The 20,322-nt window shown below is 47.0% G+C and overlaps 1 protein-coding gene across 1 annotated transcript in view; it reads right to left on the bottom strand.

Moving 5' to 3' along the window:
* The window catches only part of LOC132573491 (heparan-alpha-glucosaminide N-acetyltransferase-like), a 311,892-nt gene that overhangs the window by 164,425 nt on the left and 127,145 nt on the right, over nt 1-20,322 (bottom strand). Inside the window, exons 5-6 of the mRNA XM_060240983.1 lie at nt 4,806-4,882; nt 2,475-2,505 (exon numbers count right to left, since the gene is read on the bottom strand). Coding sequence (XP_060096966.1) covers nt 2,475-2,505; nt 4,806-4,882 — 108 coding nt within the window. The remainder of the gene's footprint in view (nt 1-2,474; nt 2,506-4,805; nt 4,883-20,322) is intronic.

Raw genomic sequence — 20,322 nt, 5'->3', positions numbered from 1 at the left:
TCAAGAACAGAATGGACAGAGAAATTGCTGAATTACAAATTATTATGAAACTTGGAACAAACACCTCCCCAGGACTGAACAGGGATATTGGTTTTTTATCTCATTACAGATGCTAAACCCACTCTCAGAACTTCAAAAACAGAATGGAGAGGGGAATTGCTGAATTACAAACTGTTATGAAACTTGGAACAAACACCTCTCCAGGACTGAACAGAGATGTTGTTTTGTTTTTTTATCTCATTACATATGCTAAACCCACTTTCACCAAGTAGGGCGATATATCCACAGTATTCCAATGTATTTCTCTTTTAGGATAATGTATCAGAATAATACTTTTGTATTGACATACTCAAACAAGGGATATTGGCTGTTTATTTCATTACATATATTAAACCCACCTTCTACTATATTTTAATGTATTTTATATTTTCCTAATGGCAAACTAGAATGGTGTATATATTTATGTTACATGTTAAAAGGTAAATTAGTTGGACAGGAAAAACTTCTGGGAAAGAAATGCCTTCTTTTTGACCCAGGTTTATTAGCAATAGAATAATTAACAGGCATTCTCACATTCTAACATGTTGCTGTTTTATGGTTTCCCACGCGAATGCAACCCAGATCAAAGGTTTTCTGAATTTGTTAATTTTACTATTCTGCTATTGGATTTTAACTTTGTACCACTCGGCGTTCCAAACCCCACCAGCTATATGTGGCTCTGCTTACTGTCCCTCATTCCTCGTCTGAAGAAGTGTGCATGCACACAAAAGCTCACCTTCTGAATAAAACTAAGTTGGTCTTAAAGGTGCAATCGACTCCTATTTTGTTCAGTCTTGAAAACAGTTACCGGAATTTAGACGGCAGAGAGTCTGATTAGGAACTGAATGTGTCTTTGGGGATTTTTAATAATATTTAGTGTGATGAAAAAGCTAGATATGCATTCAGCTCAGGACAATGATTTTACAGTAGATGCAGCTTTTCAAGCTGTTCCTCTTATAAAGAAGAAGAGGAGCCATTTTACATTATGTGGAAGGCTTTAAGGCAAATAAGCTGCTTTCTAGCTCTAAAAATGTGAAGAAGATACCTTCATTTTAGTGAACGGAACTGAAGATACTATTTTTTTTTTGCGGGGGGGAGGGGAAGAACTATGGAAAAGGAACTCTCTTTTCAGAAAAGGGGATTGAACAGAATAGATATTGACCTCGGCCAAAATAACTGCCCTTAAGAGGAACATGGGTTCCTCTGCCATTATTGGTCCCATTTTCATTAAGAGTAAAATGCTCTCATTATGACCAAGAAATCCTATTCCTAACAACTCAGTAAGGCCAGATCCTAAGAAGGTGGGAAATGTTGGAGCTCCAGAGAAACTGGTTGGCCACTGTGTGAGACAGAATGCTGGACTAGATGGACTACTGGTCTGATCCAGCAAGGCTCTTCTTACATTCTAATGAAGGCCCTTAGCCTCTATGCCCTGTTATTAGGAAGGGAATTGAAAACAAATCAGCCAGTATCATAATGCCCCTGTATAAATCGATGGTGCGGTCTCATTTGGAGTACTGTGTGCAGTTCTGGTCGCCGCACCTCAGAAAGGATATTATAGCATTGGAGAAAGTCCAGAAAAGGGCAACTGGAATGATTAAAGGGCTGGAACACTTTCCCTATGAAGAAAGGTTGAAACGCTTGGGACTCTTTAGCTTGGAGAAACGTCGACTGTGGGGTGACATGATAGAGGTTTACAAGATAATGCATGGGATGGAGAAAGCAGAGAAAGAAGTACTTTTCTCCCTTTCTCACAATACAAGAACTCGTGGGCATTCGATGAAATTGCTGAGCAGACAGGTTAAAACAGATAAAAGGAAGTACTTCTTCACCCAAAGGGTGATTAACATGTGGAATTCACTGCCACAGGAGGTGGTGGCGGCCACAAGCATAGCCACCTTCAAGAGGGGTTTAGATAAAAATATGGAGCAGAGGTCCATCAGTGGCTATTAGCCACAGTGTGTGTGTGTGTGTGTGTGTGTGTATATATATATATATATATATATATATATATATATATATATATATATATATATATATATATATATATATATAAAAATTGCCACTGTGTGACACAGAGTGTTGGACTGGATGGGCCACTGGCCTGATCCAACATGGCTTCTCTTATGTTCTTATGTGACACAGAGTGTCGGACTGGATGGGACATTGGCCTGATCCAACATGGCTTCTCTTATGTTCTTACGTGACACAGAGTGTTGGACTAGATGGGCCGCTGGCCTGATCCAACATGGCTTCTCTTATGTTCTTATGTGACACAGAGTGTTGGACTGGATGGGCCATTGGCCTGATCTAACATGGCTTCTCTTATGTTCTTATGTTGGACCTCCAGAGGAACTGGTTGGCCACTGGGTGAGACAGGATGCTGGATGAGATGGACCGCTGGTCTGATCCAGCAGGGATTTATGTTCGCTTACCATGGCATGACCAAGTCTGCAACTGTCAGTCCTACAAGTAAAATACAAAAAGAAAAATTAGAACTGGGAACATTTTTTTAAAAGGTCATATTTTTTTTAAAAAAAAAACATGTAGTGGCTAACTGTGAGCTGGCATTTGAAACGTGCCCTTCCATTCAAACATCATTTCAGCAGTGAGTTCGCTAGACTGTTAAGAACATACAAAATCATCTTGCTGGATCAGACGGCAGTTCAGTCAGCCCAGCGTTTTGTGTCCAAACAACAGTCAGTCAGATATCTTAAGCACGTTCTCTGGTGATGTGGCCCAGAAATTCCCTTAAATAAAGGAAATCTATGAGCCCCATGGTAAAGCTGCAGTACTGCAGTCTGAACTCTCTGCTCACGACCTGAGTTCAATCCCAGTGGAAGCTGGTTTTAGGTAGACGGCTCGGGTTGACTCAGCCTTCCATCCTTCCGAGGTTGGTAAAATGAGTACCCAGCTTGCTGGGGGGGGGAAGTGTAGAAGACTGGGGAAGGCAATGGCAAACCACCCCATAAAAAGTCTGCCATGAAAACATTGTGAAAGCAATGTCACCCCAGAGTCGGAAACGACTGGTGTTTGCACAGGGGACTACCTTTACTTTTTTTTTTATGATCAGGACATGAAGGTGACTGCCGTTCCCCATCTCAGCCCCTGATATTTAGGGTATACTGCCTTGTATGTGGAGGTTCCATTTAGCTAGCATGGCAAACAGCCAATGAAAGAGCCCTCTTTTACGGACTGGTCTAAGCCTTTGTTTAAAGACGCCTAAGCCGACAGCCTTCACCACTCAGAACTGTAGGAATCACACTTTTTGCTGCAGAAATAACTTCCCATGAGGGTCAATTCTAATATTACACATTTCACACCAGCCTGCCCAAACTGTCACCTACCAAGATGAAGGTGACCAAGTCAACAATGATGGCAGCCAACCAGGAGTTCCAGAAACTTCCTGGGGGGGTTGCCAGGCACTTAGGACATTGAACACAGTACAGTTGTCAATGTCTTGACAGATCCAGGGCTTTTTCTTGAGCAGGAACGCACAGGAACACAGTTCCGGCTGGCTTAGGGGGTGTGGCCTAATATGCAAATGAGTCCCTGCTGGGCTTTTTCTACAAAAACGCCCTGTGTGAAACAATGCTAACACCAGGGGATGTGGCCTAATATGCAAATAAATTCCTGCTGGACTTTCTCTATAAAAAGCCCTGTGTGAAACAATGGAGACTTCAGGGAGTGCTGCCTAATATCCAAATGAGTTCCTGCTGGGCTTTTTCTACAAAAAAGAAAAAAAGAAGAAGAGAGATATATCCCATAAATGGCTGGGGGAGAGGGTGTGTCCAGCTTGGTGGGTAGCAGCATGGCCAGACCTGATGTAGTAATGTGATGATAGCCCTGTAAGTTTGTGACGGTTGTGATACATGATGAGACATTCAGAAAAGAAAAAAGAAATGAAAATTCGCCCTTCAGTTTTAGCATATACAACTTTTCCCACCCGGTAACTACCGAGCACAAAAGACACGTGGACAACTCTAACTTTGCTTCACAGGTTCAGTGGACCGCTGCCAATTGGCAGGGACCGAGGAATATTTCAAGAAACATTTGTTGAGCGTTGACAAGTTGTAAGAGGAGATCCACCAAACCAATGCTCTTGTGACTGAGGCCGGACTGGAAAATACATGTGGTTTCCCCAGATTAAACTGTGCATGTAATTAAAGCTGGTGTTATGAAGATGGCGATTCAGAAGTACCGTCAATTGATTTCTGAGCTAAAATACAGAGCGAGGCAATTATTGTACTTGGCATCATGCTAATCCATTTAACCGAGAGCCCAATAACAGGAAACCATTGTTACACAATATGTAACTCAGATTTGGGCGACTGTAACATGATCTTAAAAGCTTCTCGAGCTTTCAGAAGTCAATATGCTTCTTGCGAAAAAGGAAGGGTCAGCAGAACGGAGCCGTTACAGACCTTGCTTAAACCTAAAGAAAATGGCCTCGTAGACAATGCACCGAGACAATAAAATTAAAGGATGAACTCCAGCTAAATAAAGTAATGGTCCTCCCGTGGAAAGGCAAAATACAATTAGCATTCACATGCTTATTTTAAGATCAATACTTTTTTTTTTCCTGCTGATTTGCTGAAGAGGCTTTTATGAAGTTTAAGCAGAGTTCATTGTTAAATACTCTTTACCTACAAAGGAGATGGTCGGCCATATTAATTCCTTTTTTCTTTTGGAGATCGATAATGGGATTGCTGAGTTGTGGAAAGTGCTCGGGGAGAAAGCAAAGTGAAAGGGACTTGGTACCGTACCGTTCCAGGCCGCGTGCTCGAAGAACCAGTATCCACCGCCTCCATAGTTTACAAAGATCATGAGGGTAAGAGAAAGTCTGCAGAAAGGGGAAAAAAGAGGTTTTTCAGCATCATGACTGTTACATCAGCAAGGTCTGGAATTAAGGATAAAGGATCGGGTTGTTCAAACAACCAAGTCTTCTAGGTTTGAGTCTAGTACCTCTGATGTCTCAAAAGCTGATACCCTGAAACTCTTGTTGGTGGTTAAGATGCTACTGGACTTGATCCTAACTGATCTACTGCTGACCAACTCATTAGCATTTGCTGCCTCCCACCAGCCAAAAGCAGCCCGACTCAAGAAAGGAGAGCCCCAGGTGAGCGAGGTCTGCTTGGGCTGCCTAGAGATCCAGCCAGCCCAAGCAGGCCTCAGTCGCCTGGCGCTCTCCTGGCCTGCCCTCCCTAGTCAAAAGTCCAGCAAGCCACCTGCCACCCAAAATCACATCAGAAGTGGAGAAAGGGTGCATCAAGGACTTCTCCAAACTGGCTCCCTAAAGTTGCCACTAGACTCAAACTGCGCTATTGCTCCACACCAACAGAGCTACCCACCTGAATCTAAGAATTCGAGTTTACATTAAAAGAGAAAAGGAAGGAATTGGACTTGGCAGAATGATGGTCAGGGGAAACATGTCAAATGCTGAAGGCATTTGCTCTCTGCCATCTTAGATTTCTGTGAACCAGGATATTTATTTTGTACAGAAGTATTCAAATATGTAACCAGTGCCGGCCTTAGGGTACATGGCACCCCAGGCAGGCTTCCTGCCTGGTGCCCCCCCCCACCGCCTCCCACCCTCTCTCCGTTGCGTGCGCTCTGTCATGCGCACCCCCCCCCCCCCCAAGCTTGCTGTGACAAAACCAGGCCCTACTGGCTCTCAACCCCAGACAATCTCAAACCTCCAGGAATTCTCAGTCAGAGCTGACAATCGTACTTTCCTCATTCTCCCCTACAGCTGGGTGATGGGGCATTGGCAAAAATGTTGGGTCACAATGGGGACCTCTGCATGATACTCCTTCAGACTGGATTGTGAGATGGTGGTTACATACAGGCCGGCACACCCAATAGGCAAACTAGGAGGTTGCCTAGGCTGTGGGAGGAGGGGCGCCAAATTGGACTCCCCCTTGGTGCCCAAGACAACCTCCTAGTTCGCCTCTCTCCCCCGCCAGCCCCCTCCCATCTGCCGTGCTTCCCCCTCCCGCCCACTGCAATGAGGCCGGGCCCCACTGGCTTTGAGGCAGCCGCATGTCTTTTGAAGCCAGCGTGGGAGGAGCCTTCTCCCCCCTCCTTTCCAGAACTGGAAGTGAGGGGGAGCGAAGTCTGAAGAGGTATCATGCAGAGGTCCCCATTGTGACCCAACATTTTTGCCAATGCCCCATCACCCAGCTGTAGGGGAGAATGAGGAAAGGACGATTGCCAGCTCTGACTGGGAATTCCTGGCGGTTTGAGATCTGTCTGGGGTTGAGAGCGTCTGGGAAAGGGAGGGAGCTTAACATGGATGTGATGTCATACAGTCTACATTCTGAGCTGCCATTTTCTCCATAGGCCAAAGACCAGTTGTAATTCTGGGAGAATTCCAGGCCCCATCTGGTGGTTGGCAACCCAAGAGGAAAGTGATTGTCTCTCTATATGGGGAGAGGGGAAGCCCAAGGTCCCTATGCTGCGATTCCAGAGTCACCATTCACTGAGTTCCTTAAGGATTTCATAAACAAATCCTAAGAACTGCTTCCCACTTCATTATTTTATGGTTGTAAGCAGTCGTTTTATAGGAAAATAGGAGGCAGAGCTCATTAACATAACTCATTAGCATATGCCCCCCAGCCCAAAGCAACCCGATGCAAGAAAGGAGAGCCCTGGGCAAGTAAGGCCTGCTTCGGCTGGCTAGTGATCCAGCCAGCCCAAGCAGGCCTCGCTCGCCTGGGCCGCCCATCCCAGCAAAAGGCCAGCAAGCCACCCACCACCCAAGATCACATAAAAAGTGGAGAAAGGGTGGCATGGGCTTCTCCAGGGGTTAATGAGGACTGCTGGGGGCGTGGCAAAGCCCCTGGTGGCTGGCTGGCTGCCTGCTCTCCTAACCCTAATCCAAGAATTGTTATGCAGCTGCACCTGCTATTCAATGAATAAGGTAGGTGGGGAAGAAGAAGGGGAACCCTCAGAAAGGTTCAGGAGCTGTGCTCCTGTGAGCTCCTGCTGAATCTGAGGCCTGGTTGTAATTATAGACATTATGTGGAAGTCTTTAAGGCAAAGTAAGCTGCATTCTAGCGCTAAAAATATGAAGACGACACCTTCATTTTAGTGAATAGAACCAAAGATACCACTTCAGGAAGGAAGGTAATCCACTGACCACTCAAAGCAAGAGTGAAGCTAAGAAAATTCTGGAGCCCCTGGCCTGAAAGCCAGTCACTTTTGAGAGATGTTCAGCTTAGGACAAAGCTTTATAAATATCCATGTTTATGGTTGCTTGTCTTGACAACTCCCCTCCGAATCGAGGATTTCTCCATCATGAAACAGCTCCTGGTTATGCCATTGTGCCTTGGCGGCAAACGGCCTTCTTTTGACAGAGAGAAGCAGCCAGACTCCACCGCCTTCCCCTGGCCTGGCCCAACTGACACTCTTCTCAACTGTTCTGTCCCTCTTCTGTTGATGGCCTCACCCTGGCAACGGGACCCCCCCACCCTCCGTGTTCCAGAAGCCAGGAGGGTCCTCACAATGGAACGGGCAAAATGAGCAATCCAGTTCCAGTCCCCTGAGCAGACTCAGATATCTACTTGCATCAGAGGCTGCCCTGCTGCTGTTTTTTTGTGTTGGGACAGGGATATTTTTTTAAAAGTGATGTTTACAACAATTCAGTAAAGTAGGCCAGTGTTGCTACCATACAGTGGCGACCAGGGTGTCAGCTTGACCAATGGCAAGTGGGCCCTTAGGCTTGCCAATCCCCAGGTCCCAGCAGGGGTTCTTCACTTTCCCAGGCTCCTTCCCGCCCCCAGTCAGCTGGCCGGCAGAGGGAAGCCTCACTCCCACAGCCACCATGTGACTTTCCACCTCCGGAGGCTTCAATCTCCGATTGAAAGGCTTCCTCTTGGGATGATGTGTCTGTGTTACTTTGAAGAAGTTGGCTGCAACTCATGAGTAGAGAGGCCAATCCCTCACTTCGGAGTCGCCAGAAACAGTGCAGGGCGGGGAGGGAAATGTCTGCTGAGCACTTCATTATTCCCTATGTGGAGATCGATTCTCATAGGGTATAATGGGGAATTGATCTGGAGGTTTCGGGGTCTCTGGGGGAGTTGTTTTTTGAGGTAGAGGCACCAAATTTTCAGTATAGTATCTAGTGCCTCTCCCCAAAGTACCCTCCTAAGTTTCAAAACAATTGGACCAGGGGGTCCAATTCTATGAGCCCCAAAAGAAGGCGCCCCTTTCCTTCATTATTTCCTATGGAAGGAAGACATTTAAAAAGGTGTGCTGTCCCTTTAAATGTGATGGCCAGAACTCCCTTGGAGTTCAATTATGCTTGTCACACCCTTGTTCCTGGCTCCACCCCCAATGTCTCCTGGCCCCACCCCCAAAGTCCCCCGATATTTCTTGAATGAGACTTAGCAACCCTATGGGCCCTGTAGGCCCTTGATGAAGTGGGCCCCCTTAAACATTAGACAATATGTTAAAAATGTTAATGACCTTTCAGTAGTTTGAAAATATATTAGACGTCCGAATATTATTACTGTAACGCAGCTAAAATTTACATTGTATTTTGGGTTGCCAGCCTCCAGGTGGGGCCTGGGGATCTCCCACTTTTACAACTGATCTCCGGCTGGCAGAGATCAGCTGCCCTGGAGAAAATGCAATCTGGATTTACATTTAGCATCTACTGTACACTGCCAGTAATATGTACAATATATGTGCACTGTAATTACTAAATATATATACATTTATTTTGCAAAAGTTTTAATTGTACCTTTTTTCCACTTTTGTATTTTCGGAACATTTTATTTATTTATTATACAAATTAAATGATAGCCATCATTGTGGTCGGGCCCCCTATATCTCCTGGCAACCAGTATTTTTAGACCCAGCCTGCCACTGCTACCATATAAAGCTGTAGGTTGGAACTAAGGGGAGAGAGGCTGGCCTCTAAAGCCACCTGGTGAGTTTATGGCTAAGGTGGAATCTGAATTCAGGGTTCTGAGTTGGGAAATTACTGGAGATTGGGGGAGTGGAACCTGGGATTACATAAGAACATAAAAGAAGTCACACTGGATCAGGCCAATGGCCCATCCAGTCCAACACGCTGCCACACAGTGCCATCAGGAAGTCCACCAGTGGGGCCAGAACTTCAGAAGCTCTGTCACTCTTGCCTCCCAAGCACCAAAAATACAGATCATCGCAGTCCCAGACAAGGTGTTCCACCTATACCTTTGTGGCTATTAGCCACTGATGCATCTCGCCTCCAGATGTTTATCCAATCCCCTCTTGAAGCTGCCTATGCCTGTAGCTGTCACTACTTCTTGCAGCAGTGAATTCTCTGTGTTAATTACTCTCTAGCTGAAGAAGTATTACTTCCATAAACAGAACAGTTCTGCTTGCACAAGATCATGCACAATACCTAGCACATTAAGATGCCCAGATATTGCACAAGATTTTGTGCAAGTGGAAACACAAAGGATGCAATAAGTGTGGCACAACACAAGCATCTACCACTTTTTTTTCCCCTTGTAGGCTCACTCACGCAAGTGCTCAAGCACAAGTGGAAATTCTGCACTGGATCCAACCCCATATTTCTGCTAATACACTTAAAGCAATACAAATTCAATATACTTGCTTAATAAGAAACACCATTCAAAAGGAGAAAGGGACAGGTTGGGAAGAAAACAAAATAATAATAATAATAATAATAATAATAATAATAAATTTTTATTTATACCCCACCCTCCCCGCCGAGGCAGGCTCAGGGCGGCTTACAGGACATAGTACATACCATGATACATCAACAATAAAATCAAAACAATAACAATATAAAACTGTTCATACGTTAATTAAATTACATAAATAGTCTAAAATCCAGTAAAACTTAACGGTGCTACAAACTCAGTATACATAAAGATGGCTTGAGGTTACTGCTAAGTTCAACTTAAAAGGCTAGTTGAAAGAGGGCGGTTTTACATGCCCTACGGAACTGGTTAAAATCCCGCAGGGCCCGCACGTCCTCTGGCAACTGGTTCCACCATTGGGGTGCCATAATCGAGAAGGCCTGCTCCCTAGTTGTTTTTAACTTCGCCTCCTTTGGCCCAGGGATTTTCAGAAGATTTTGTGAACTAGATCTCAGTGCTTTCTGGGGAACGTATGGAGAGAGACGGTCCCTAAGGTAGGCAGGTCCTCGGCCATATAGGGCTTTAAAGGTAATGACCAGCACCTTCTAACGGACTCGGTACGCAATTGGCAGCCAGTGCAGTTCCCGCAGCCGAGGCCGTACATGTTCTAATTCTAAAATAAATTCTAATTCAAGTATCAACTCTTGCAGAATGCTAATTATCAGGTGGAACAGTCACTTAGGAGACATTTCTCAGAGGACGGGAGGCAGCTAAAGCAACGGCGGTACAATAGCTCTCTCACACATCCACTGCATAGTTTAGGGAATTCACGTCTCCCTTTCAGACGTAAGATGTTTACCACAGGAAACACAGATGGGACGTAAATGAAATACAGCTACTCCATAAAGCAGAGGTGTTGAGCGCATTGGTTATGAGGACTGGATCTGACATAAATGAGACCTTGTTGGGCCGGGCCATGTATGTATCTATTTAACATTAGGTAGCAGAGATACAAACTTTATAAAATTATTTTTTAAAAAAATTAAAGCATGCGTAAAACATTAGCACTCGTTGATCTTAAAGGTGCTTTCTTTGTATTTCTCCCTTGAGACTCAGGGAACTGGGCAAAGGAAGCTCTGGCTCTTTCCTTTCTTCCCCAGAGGGCCAGGAGGGGAAGGAGCCTCAGCCAACAGAAGGAAGAGAGGCTTGGCTCAGTAGCTGTGCTGTGTAATGGAGAGAGCCTGGCAAAGCAAGCTCTGCCTCCCCTTCCCCCCACTAGAGAAAATAGAGGTTCTGCTCTGTAACTCCTGTGCGATTGAGCAAAGCAAGCTGAGATGCGGAAGGAATTAAGAGAGAGGGAGAAGGAAGCAGCTGATAGCCAGTTGCTCGGGGGCCTGACAGGAGCCCTCCAGGGGCCTGATTTGGCCCCTGGGCAGCATGTTTGACACCCCTGCCATAAAGGTCAGAGCCACCTCTGGTGAAACAGTCCTCCCATTGACCCTGCTATGTTTGGCTCCCCAAGATGTTGAGGTTCTACCTTCCGTCCCAGGTCTCCACCCAGCAATGCACCGCCCTCCTGGCTCACTCAACTCTCAGAGGTGTTCTCTTACGCTGCTCTCTCTGTTAAGAACTCGAGTCTGCATTTTTAAAAAGAGAATAAGTAAAGCACTTGAGTCTCGCTGCCGGATGCCTTCCCCCTCCGTTGCCGCACCCATCAGCAGAGGCACACCTACAATACCTGCAGTGAGACTGTAAAAACGCATCTCTGTTTATTATTCGTTTCCTGGAGTGCAGGAGGTGCCTGCTACTGGCTTTGGCTCCCTGCGTTGTCAGAGCACAAACCTACCAAGCGTTCCAGCCGTGAAAGGTTGGTATAGAGTAGACACAGAATTCAGACTGTGACGAGCAACCCGCTTTCTGAGACCCCGGATAAGCACAGTTGCGGAAACTGATCATTTTGCTCATTATGTTTAGCTGGGAGACGTCACTGGCTGCTGTTTAATCTGCCTTGGAGGACAAAAAGATATTGCTTTTGGCATCAGCGATGTATTTTTAAAGGGGGGGAGATTAATTAGTTTTCGCTTGATGAATACCTTTCAGAGCTGCCCCAGAAGAATAATGCACTTAGGCACTAATAGGGTGAATATTTTTTTTAAAAAAGAAATCCAAACCTAGGGGAGGAGGCGATTCTTTCTTTGGAGCTCTGCAAACGGAAGAGCAATCTTAAACCACACAGATGCCAACTACTCTGCTTTGCCGTCAGAAATCCTAACGGCAGCAAAAGAGCGCATTGTTTCATTTATCCATGTTGCGGCTGTGTGCCAAAGCTTTTCGTGCAACCCCATGGCGGTACACAGGTGTTACGATGTCCATGAGCACGGCCATTATGCATTTGATTTTACTTAGCGGCTCACGCAGGACGTTGAAGGTTATATTACAGATCAATGAATGGGGAAAGGGAATATGACAACCTGGGGTCAGTGCCAGAAGGATAGATGGCATTAATTAATTCTCGGTGGCAATGGAAAGGAGAAGCGCCACTCTCTTCTTTACAGCCGTGATGGAGGAGGAAATGACCCCCTTCCAGCCAGCGGTATTGATCTCAGAAAGATAGGCAATTTCCACAGTCACATTTCGAGCCAATGTGTACGATTAATAAAAAAAGGCCCCATTTTGCACCATGTTCTCAGATGATGTTCAAAGGTGAGGCTCTTCTTCCAGAGTAAGGTTTATAATCCCCCCCCCCCCACATCAAGACTTTATAGAATCTTCAGAATTGTGTGTGTTTTTAGTATTAGACTAGTGGAGGGCTACAACAGACTCACAGGGGCGGGGTACTCATTTTACCGACCTCGGAAGTATGAAAGGCTGAGCCAACCTTGAGCTGGCTACCTGAAAACCCAGCTTCCACCAGGGATCGAACTCAGGTTGTGAGCAGAGCTTGCTAGGGGGAAAGTGTAGATGATTGCGGAAGGCAATGGTAAACCACCCCATTAAAAAAGTCTGCCGTGAAAACGTTGTGAAAGCAACGTCACCCCAGAGTGGGAAACGACTGGTGCTTGCACAGGGGACCTTTCCTTTCCTTTAGGCTGCTGCAGAGAGCTCCGTGGCGCAGAGTGTTAAAGCTGCAGTACTGCAGTCCTAAGCTCTGCTCACGACCTGAGTTCGATCCCCAGCGGTAGCTGGGTTTTCAGGTAGCCGGCTCGAGGTTGACTCAGCCTTCCAACCTTCCGAGGTCGGTAAAATGAGCACCCAGCTTGCTGGGGGGAAAGTGTAGATGATTGGGGAAAGCAATGGCAAACCACCCCATAAAAAAGTCTGCCGTGAAAACGTTGTGAAAGCAACGTCACCCCAGAGTCGGAAACGACTGGTGCTTGCACAGGGGACCTTTCCTTTCCTTTAGGCTGCTGCAGAGAGCCCCGTGGCGCAGAGTGTTAAAGCTGCAGTACTGCAGTCCTAAGCTCTGCTCACGACCTGCGTTCGATCCCCAGCGGTATCTGGGTTTTCAGGTAGCCGGCTCGAGGTTGACTCAGCCTTCCATCCTTCCAAGGTCGGTAAAATGAGCACCCAGCTTGCTGGGGGGAAAGTGTAGATGACTGGGGAAGGCAATGGCAAACCACCCCATTAAAAAGTCTGCCGTGAAAACATTATGAAAGCAACGTCACCCCAGAGTCGGAAACGACTGGTGCTCGCACAGGGGACCTTTCCCTTTCCCCCCCACATCAAGACTTTATACTATCTTCAGGATTGTGTGTTTTTAGTATTAGACTAGTGGAGAGCTACAACAGACTCACAGGTGCGGGGAAATCCCATTTCTCTCCATCCCTACCACTTACTGCCCACTCCCCTCGTTGTCACTTCTGGCTTATTTCCTTCCTCACCTCCTCCTCCTCCTCCACGTCCTAGACTCTGCCTCGCAAAACGTCAGTTTTTACACACCGCTTTTAGGCTGCTGCAGGAATTTAAAATGTATCCTGATCTGGAAGTTTGTTTTTTTGCAACTTTGGCATCTCAGATGCATGTTTTCGTTTTTGGGGGTGGGGTAGGGTTGCCAATCCCCAGGTGGGGGCAGGGGATCCCCCAGTTTGGAGGCCCTCCCCCCGCTTCAGGGTCGTCAGAAAGCGGGGGGAGGGGAGGGAAATGTCTGCTGGGAACTCTGTTATTCCCTATGGAGATTTATTCCCATAGAAAATCATGGAGAATTGATCTGTGGGTATCTGGGGCTCTGGAGGAGTTGTTTTTTGGGGTAGAGGCACCAAATTTTCAGTGTAGCATATACTACCTCTCCCCAAAATACCCCCCAAGTTTCAAAAAGATTGGACCAGAGGGTCCAATTCTATGAGCCCCCAAAGAAGGTGCCCCTATCCTTCATTATTTCCTGTGGAAGGAAGGAATTGAAAAGGTGTGTTGTCCCTTTAAATGTGATGGCCAGAACTCCCTTTGGAGTTCAATTATGCTTGCCACAGCCTTGATCTTGGCTCCACCACTAATGTCCCCTGGCTCCACCCCCAAAGTCTCCTGGCTCCACCCCCAAAGTCCCCAGATATTTCTTGAATTGGACTTGGCAACCCTAGGGTGGGGGGAGAGGGTTTCTTAACAATTCTAGATTTTCTGCAAACCTGGGACTCCTCTCCCCAGCTTTAGAGAATCCTAAATGATAGTTTGAGAAGACAGAAGTGACTGGAAAAGACCATAATGCTAGGAGAAGTGGAAGGCGGCAAGAAAAGGAAGATTCAACATGTGATAGATCGTCTGAACCAGGCCTCATTTGGGACAGGAGCTTACATGCGTGGAACTCTGTCTGCCGCCTCTAAATTTTATTGCGCTCTTTCTTTAGATGCATTCTCCAAGCCGCTGGCTGGCTTGGCTTGGAGAAGTTATTTAAAGAGACAAATGCCTTCTCCAAGCCAGCCAATGGGGTGATGGGGGCTTCACACAATATGTGTGGAAGAGCCACATGTGGCTCCCAAGCCGCAGTTTGGCCACCCCTGGTATATATGTACATGTAACACCTTTGTTTAGAAGGATGTTTCTCAAATACTGTTTTTCTGCAAGCCAGTATGGTGCATTTGGTGAGAGTGTCAAGTCGGTCTGTAACTCTGGCTCAAGCAAAGAGCATGCTGGGTAGAACCAAAGTATAACCAAATGCTGCTAGCTCATCCTCTCCTATTCCCCCCTCCTATCAGAGAACTGTTCCTGCTTTGAAATGGTAATGTGTGAAAAGTCTTATCTGTACCTTCTCAGCTCAGGCTTGGGGGAGAAGAAGGAGCCTGGGAGTATCAAGGCCAAATGGGCCTCTAATCAACATGAGAATGTGTTTGTAACATCTATGTGTGAATGTCCTCTGCACAATCCTCTCTCCCCGTAGGAATCCCTTTGAAGTGTACCTTATATGCAATGTATCTACTGTATGTACTTTAGTCTTTTCAAGACCTGGCTTAGGCCACAATTATCAGTATCAATAAAATAGAGTCTTTGTATCCACACCGACTCATCATTGAATCTGCAGACTTGACAGAGAGTGTTGGACTAAAATCTGAGAGAGACAGGTCTGAATGCCTAATTTGTTGGGTGAGCTAGCCACACATGGTCGGGCTAATCTGACTCACCGAACTGTAGTGAGAATAAAATGGAGGAGAAATAATGTCAGCTGCTTGGGGTCCCCATTGGAGAGAAAGGTGGGGTATAAATCAAGAAAATAAATTCTCACATAGATATTGCTGCATCATGGAGTTCAAAATCTGTTAGTTTTTTAGAAGTGCTAGATACTTATTAGGAAAAGAAATAAAGAGGTACTCAGATTATTCTTTTGTAATCATTATCACTACTTCACGACATCAAATGCAGGGGTCCCCAACATTTTTGATCCTGCGGGTACCTTTGTAATTCCGACACAGGGCAGTGGGCACAATCACAAGATGGCTGCCGCAGGAGGTGGAGCCAATCACAAAATGGCTGCTGCAGAAGGAAGAGCCAAGAACAATATGACCGATTCCTTACTAGCCTTGTCCCGGTCTCATGCTCCTCTTCTCCGCAGGCCTTCCATCTGATTGTGCACAAGCTGCTGCGAGGCTGCGACTCGCTCTGCCTATTTCCTGCAGCAAGCAGAAACTGGTTTTCAGAGGCTCTTGCTTGTCGCAGGAAAGAGGCGGAGCGAGTTGCAGCCCCAAGGCAGCGTGTGCAAAATCAGATGGAAGCCCCCTGGAGAAGAGGAGCATGAGATGGGACAAGGCTGGTGGGGAATCAGCCTATGACAGGGATCAAGGTTGTCCAAAACTCTGATTGTACTTCTTCAACATTTCAGGCAGACACTCTGTTTAATAGGATGCCTTTTAATCTGTACAGTCGATCAGAAGCCAGGCTGGACGAAAGCCCCACCTAGCCTTGCCCACTTTCTAAAAGCACTTGGTGGGCACAGGGCTGGTGTGTCCATTAGGCAGCCATAGGTGGCTGTTTGGAACACAGCCTGGGGAGGGGGGCACCTGGTTGGGCCTGCCTTCCCACCCGGTTGCTGTAGCTTGCTCCACCTCCTGGCTTCCGGAAGCTGGGAGACTAAGGAAGCTCTCAGGTTCAGAAGCTGCGCCATGCCACTGCACTCACTTTCTCCCTTGCCAAAGAGGCGAGGGTGGAGGAAAGGGCGGGGTGGGGACGTCACTTTGTCTAGGGTGTTGGCTTTGCGTCGGCACCCTAGCACCGGCGCTGGGTGGGCACCACTTTGGGGACTCCTGATCAAATAGTAAAATGGGCACCGAGCAACAGTCATAAAAGCAGAAAAACCAACTGTTCACCTGCTACATATGCAGACACACCCCAATATGATTCTTTGTGGGGCCCCAACATGCACGCATTCATTCAACACACACATTTTGTTACGATGAGTGTTCTCCTTGCGTCTCATTCCTCTTCGGGTGACAGGTTAACCATCCAATTAAAGCTCAGGAACAATTTTCCCAATTGCCCAATTCTGTTAAGCCTACCTGGAAGCCTTTAGCAGCAAACGCAGCAACGGTAATACCTGGAATTAAGCCAATCACCACTCGGGTCTTCCTGTAACCAGATGTTTCCTGCAACAGGCGACTTGTTGTCCGGACCACTTCTGACCCTCAATTACTGAACAGTAGATGCCTTCAGTGGGAACTTGGGAGGTAATATTAGGGCTTTTGTGCTGTTATTGCTACCTTCCATATAGGATGGCTTGTAGTTATAGCAGCATGGGATGGCTGGCATTGATCCCAGTAAGAGAATTCATAGAACAGCAGGTTTGCCTTAACGCCACATAATCTCATCAATTGCTGTATTACGTACATGGCCTCAACATCCCGGGATTTAAACTTGGCGTCCAAGTTCTCATATGGAACCTATGTAGGGAAGCCCCCTGTGACCCAATTAAATGGAATTCAGAGCATCTGTCTGGAAAACTGGAAAGGCTGGGAAACCAGCGAGAAGAAATTAGGAATACGAGTCCTTCAATCATACTGCCAACGGGGCATTTGATATTTCACATGCATTATTTACACTTCTAACAGGCCGGATCCAAGGAGCTCTTCCGATTGCACCAGAGGGACAGTGAACCCATTTTGATAAAGAATAAGACCGATTTTTGATGGAATGATTGTCCAATTAATTATTTAAGATAATATTTGATCGTTCGGTTAATTTAAGTAATTAAATTGGATTTATTAACGGAATAGGATTTATTGATATGGGCTTAGGGGGTAAAGTCGTAATTGATTAGGGAGGTTAGTGATTGCTGGGTTGGGTGGGACAGATTAAACTATATTTTATTTTATTCAAACAGGAATCAGAAGGAAGCTAAATTATCTGGTTAGGTTAATATTTAATGTAAGCCAATTAACAGATGGAATTAGATGGGTGAAGGGTATTAGAAAAGGGTAGACTTGGAGCCAGATATCTTTTGCATGGGCGAGGCCAACATGGGGCTGAGGATCCCAGTAACTGGGAAGCAAGGGAAGTATGATGGGGGGGAGAAGGCTTTGTAAGGGATGGGGATGGAGATATGGCTATGCTTGCTCTTTCTCGGACCTTTGTCCCATCCTGAGATATGCTGGTAGTCGGGACAGGATGGTAAACATTTATCTGACACTGGGGTTGTGCAATGCCAAGTCCATTAAGAACATATAAGAACATAAGAGAAGCCATCTTGGATCAGGCCAATGGCCCATCCAGTCCAACACTCTGCGTCACATAAGAACAGAAGAGAAGCCATGTTGGATCAGGCCAATGGCCCATCCAGTCCAACACTCTGTGTCACATAAGAACGTTAAGAGAAGCCATGTTGGATCAGGCCAATGGCCCAACCAGTCCAACACTCTGTGACACATAAGAACATAAGAGAAGCCATGTTGGATCAGGCCAATGGCCCATCCAGTCCAACACTCTGTGTCACATAAGAGAAGCCATGTTGGACCAGGCCAATGGCCCATCCAGTCCGACACTCTGTGTCACATAAGAACATAAGAGAAGCCATGTTGGGTCAGGCCAATGGCCCATCCAGTCCAACACTCTGTGTCACATAAGAACAGAAGAGAAGCCATGTTGGATCAGGCCAATGGCCCATCCAGTCCAACACTCTGTGTCACACAGTGGCCAAAAAAACCAAGTGCCATCAGGAGGTTCACCAGTGGGGCCAGGACACTAGAAGCCCTCCCACTGTGCCCCCTCCAAGCACTTAGTAATAAAACCACCAGACTGCAAAATAATTTTGCAACACAGAAAGTGGATCTGGCATGTGTGAACAAGAACTGGACCAGGGAGGGTAAGACAGTTGCCCTCTGGGTCTCTTGGTCGTCCATTAGTCTCAAACAAAAAATCAGGGAGTTTTGGTGTTTTTTCTCCTCCAGGACACTCCCTGCACCAAAGATCTCCATATCAGTTGTGTTGGCCTGGCTGGGGCGCTGAAAAGAGTTTGACTGTCTGACTGGTGTGCCAGTCAGCTGGCCCTTGGAGTTTTTTGGTTCAGTGGGATTTCAGTGTCCATGCAGACAAGGCTGCCTCCTGAAAGGCCATGGACCTAGTGGCCTGGGACTCGGAGGTGAGTTTGGCTGTCTTCCTGGTGTCCAAGCATGCCAGAAGACAGCCTTCCATGCCTGCTTGAGGAGGCAACCAGCTGGGTATGGGCATTTCCATGGCTTATAATCTTTGGGGAGTTCAACATCCATGCTGATGTCACCTCCTCACAGCAGGCTGTGGACCTAATATCATTCATGGCACCAGGGCTTTTTTTGAGCCGGAACACACTAGAATGCTGTTTCAGCTGCCTTGGCCAGTGCTCCAGCTCAAAAATAGCCCTGGCTGGGACTCACTCCCAAATAAGCACACGAGAAGTGAATGAAGGGAAAGAAGGCAAGGCCATGTGGGAGTGCTGCCACTCCCTCCTTCCCACCTACCAGCCTTAGCAGGCCACTTCGAGCCAGAAGATCTGAGTCATCAGGAGGGAGCAGGAAGTTGAGATGTGGCTGCCCACCTGAGCAGCAGGGGGTGAGGCAGGTGGCGGCGGCCATGGCTGTGCCAAGCTTGGAGTGGCTGGAGGTCTCAATTGACCCCGAGACCAGAGGATGCCAGGCTGGGCCAGCCAGAGGCTAGGCCGCTCCCTACCATTGTCAGTCCGGCAGTTCAGCCTGGGTAGGAAGCCAACATAACAACGATGCCAGCAGGGACAGTGGTGACAGAGTGCTGGGCCTTGAGGGACATTGGGGCTTTGGTCTGGAGGAGTTGTATGGTCTGGCGCTGAGCTTCTTCAAATGTGACCAGATAGGAGCCCTCTTTCTCCCTCCCTCTGGCAGAAGGTTGCCAAGTCCCCTGCAGTCTCCTGTGGGGGACTGTTTTCATGTGTGCGGCGAAATGACATCACCCGTGATGACGTCATCGCACCGGCAACATCACACGTCGGCTGCTCTAGGCATTTCCAGGAAAACTCTATGGTTTTCCTGGATGCTCTAGCATTTTTGGGAGGTAAAAACTCTGAGAGTTTTCTTGGAAACGCCTAGAGTGGCTGGCGCGCGATGTCGCCGGCGCGATGACATCATCGTGCCGGCAGCATTGGGGGAGGGAGAACCCTCGCCAGGCCCGGGGCCTTGGCAGCCCTACTCTGGCAGGAAGGTAACTTTTGGGTTTCCCCTCGCAGTTGCCCCCTTCAAGAGATGGGAGAGGAGGCTTGAGGCCTCCTTTTCTTGGAAGCTCTCCTTATTGACTTCCAAAGCAGCTCGCTGTGTCACCTTGCAGCTGCCTGACCACCCCTGAAACCAGGGCTTTTTTTGTAGCAGGAAATCCTTTGTATATTAGGCGATACCCTCCTGATGTAGCCAGTCCTATGTTTAATGTGAGTGTTAGTTCCTGCCTGGCCCACTGGAGCCTTTAGGACTGAGCTTGGGGACATGGGAACCATGGGATGCAGGATCCAAATCTCTGCTTCCCCGGACCAATCGCCAGCCCCCTGCTGGTTCAAATGACCCAATGGTGTTCTAGCGCAGGAACTTTGTATATAGTCGGCCCCATTGGCTCTGCTCAGCAGTCTTAGTCTGCCTACTGCAATGCTGTAATCACTAATAAAGAGCTGTGATCAACTGCAACTAAGTCTCCTCATGCATTCAAACCACTATCTTACACTTTCATTCAATGAACCAACACTAAAATGCGTGCGCAAAACCTGAACCACAAGGATTTA

Source organism: Heteronotia binoei, chromosome 6 (genome assembly GCF_032191835.1).
Source record: "Heteronotia binoei isolate CCM8104 ecotype False Entrance Well chromosome 6, APGP_CSIRO_Hbin_v1, whole genome shotgun sequence".
Taxonomy (NCBI): domain Eukaryota; kingdom Metazoa; phylum Chordata; class Lepidosauria; order Squamata; family Gekkonidae; genus Heteronotia; species Heteronotia binoei.
The sequence above is the reverse complement of the archived record's forward strand: the minus strand, read 5'-3'. Positions and strand labels throughout refer to the sequence as shown.